A 2,630-nucleotide genomic window follows, 5' to 3' on the forward strand; every position below is an offset into this window, starting at 1 on the left:
GGTGTTTCTTCTAGTGGAGGAAAACAAACAAACGTGATGAACAAATAATTAACTCTATCAAATATCTGGGTGACTTTCAGAGGGTTCATATCATCCATTCCTGCGACTGTTCATGAGAGCCCATCCTGATTTGAATGTTACTTCACCAGAACATTAGAAGAGATACTCACAGTGGGGTCTCCACAGAGGGTTTTGATTTCTATTTTCATCTACAAAACATTTTACAATTGATATGGACATTTTTATAACTAGTTTAATTTTCACCTGCCTCATATCTCCAGGCCTAAGGTTTTGAGCTCCGTTGCATCATGGATGTAGGATCTGTACTGTTGAGAAAATTGCTCATGATGGCCACAGAGAGAAAGTATTTAGCTGTGGTGTTACACAGTTCTGGCATAGGAAATTAAAACAAAACTAAACTTTTTCTTTTATTTCATAGATTGCCAGTGAACAAAGAAAACAATTAGCCCCCGGGACCACAAGTGTGTTCTGTTAACTGATGCCACGAGGCAGATATGGGAAAGGTGACTGAACAGAATGGTTGCTATAGGCCTGTAAACATACAGGGAGATAAGATCAGTTACCGAGGCACTTGTCAAGAAAGCCCTGAAATGGGGATGAAAAGACTGCAGAAGCGATTTCTCCACAAGGACGGCAGCTGCAACGTGTACTTCAAACATATCTTTGGTGAATGGGAGAGCTATGTGGTGGACATATTCACCACGCTAGTGGACATCAAGTGGCGCCACATGTTTGTGATATTCTCATTGTCATATGTTCTTTCATGGTTGTTCTTTGGACTAGTCTTCTGGCTGATAGCAATCCAACATGGAGACTTATTCAATGACGAAGAAATAACCCCCTGTGTGGAAAATGTCCATAGCTTCACAGGAGCATTCCTGTTCTCCCTTGAAACCCAAACGACCATCGGGTATGGCTACCGCTGTGTTACTGAAGAGTGCTCCGTTGCAATCCTCATGGTTATCCTGCAGTCAGTACTAAGCTGCATCATCAACACCTTCATAATTGGAGCAGCCTTGGCTAAAATGGCCACGGCTCGCAAAAGAGCTCAAACCATTCGTTTCAGCTACTACGCTGTTGTTGGCTTAAGAGATGATAAATTTTGCCTCATGTGGCGCATCGGTGATTTCCGGCCAAACCACATGGTTGAAGGCTCTGTACGAGCTCAGCTTCTGCGCTACAAGGAAGACAAGGAGGGGAGAATGACAATGGAATACAAAGACCTGAAGTTGCTAAATGACCAAATCATACTTGTTACGCCAGTGACAGTCGTACATGAAATTGATAGTGAGAGCCCCTTGTATGGTCTAGACCGGAAAGCTCTGGCCAAGGACAACTTTGAAATCTTGGTCACGTTTGTCTACACAGGTGATTCAACAGGAACTTCACATCAGTCAAGAAGCTCGTATGTCCCCAGAGAAATTCTTTGGGGTCATAGGTTTAATGATGTCTTACATGTAAAGAAAAAGTACTATAAGGTGGATTGCTTACAGTTTGAAGAAACCACGGAGGTCTATGCTCCTTACTGCAGTGCCATGCAGCTGGACCGGAAAGAGCGCGAATGGAACCGAACAGAGAAGACACGGGAAAAAGAAGCAGAGACATCAGCTCTGGAGATGAAGTCATTTAGTACTAACGAAAAGTCTTTCAGTGCAGTCGCTCTCATCACCAGCTGTGCAGATCCAGAAGACCCTATGACAACTGTCAATCAACCTTCTGGAGAAGTTTCTTACCAGAAAGCAGCTGTGACCCTAAGTCGGCTATCGAGAGAGTCCCAAATCTAGCTTTTCACTGCAATTCCATTCACTTCCAACAAATTCGCCCATCGCAGCTTTTAGAATATAAACAATGAACTCATACACACAAGTATTTATATGTGAAACCTCGGTGACAGCATTGCCCATACCGTAATGCGTTGCTGAGCTGCTAGAAGGAGCTTCACCCTGGTTAGCGTGGGTATCGGTGACAGATCAGCATTGGCACATCTCCAGTTGGGTTCACCACACAGCTCCTCTGCTTGAGCACAGTGATTGTGAACTTTCCTGCTCTGCAGGGACCAATGTTGGCCATACCCAGAGGCAGAGAATGATCCAGGCAGGGGACACAAACAATGTAGTGTGCCCTCTAGGTCAGATTTTTCAAAGCTGCCTAATTTCTTGGCAGTTCCCAGACTCTCTAGGAGGCTCTGAAACTCTGCCGCCACCACCACATTACTCTTTCATCACACCTTTCTAGCAGCTCAAATGAAGCCTCACCCCAGGGTTACCCTGGCAAGAATAACTGAATCCAGTATTACTGGGCAGCTTTGGAAACCTGCTTACACCCTGCCTAGTCCTGTGGGATCCACAGCGGGATCCTGGAGAGCTTTCCTCATTTCCAAGTCATGAGCCGTTCCCAGAAGCGCCGTTTGCGGTGTGTCAGCTGGCTTGGGGCGGCGTGAGGATTGTGGTATGGGGCTCTGACGGCTGGGAGGGCTGGCCAAACTGGCTCCTTCACACTGTTCAGAAATCAAAACAGGACCTCGAGTTTGAAACCGAAATCAGCACAATCAGATTGAGAGAAGATCATGTTTTTTGAGTGAGCTGTGCAATATTTAAAGTCCAATCATC

General features: G+C 45.4%; 1 protein-coding gene across 1 annotated transcript; it reads left to right on the plus strand.

Annotated features, from left to right (window-relative positions):
• The first annotated feature begins 515 nt into the window (after nt 1–515).
• Nucleotides 516–1,805, plus strand: KCNJ16 (potassium inwardly-rectifying channel, subfamily J, member 16). The gene has a single exon (XM_010142190.1). It carries the CDS (start codon nt 516–518, stop codon nt 1,803–1,805), a length of 1,290 nt encoding a protein of 429 aa, XP_010140492.1.
• Nucleotides 1,806–2,630: the final 825 nt, after the last annotated feature.

This window comes from Buceros rhinoceros, unplaced genomic scaffold, assembly GCF_000710305.1.
Source record: "Buceros rhinoceros silvestris isolate BGI_N320 unplaced genomic scaffold, ASM71030v1 scaffold44008, whole genome shotgun sequence".
In the NCBI taxonomy this organism is placed as follows: domain Eukaryota; kingdom Metazoa; phylum Chordata; class Aves; order Bucerotiformes; family Bucerotidae; genus Buceros; species Buceros rhinoceros.

Excerpts from the sequence above, each read along its gene's own strand:
- KCNJ16 (XM_010142190.1), top strand. The coding sequence starts at position 516 with ATGGGAAAGGTGACTGAACAGAATGGTTGCTATAGGCCTGTAAACATA.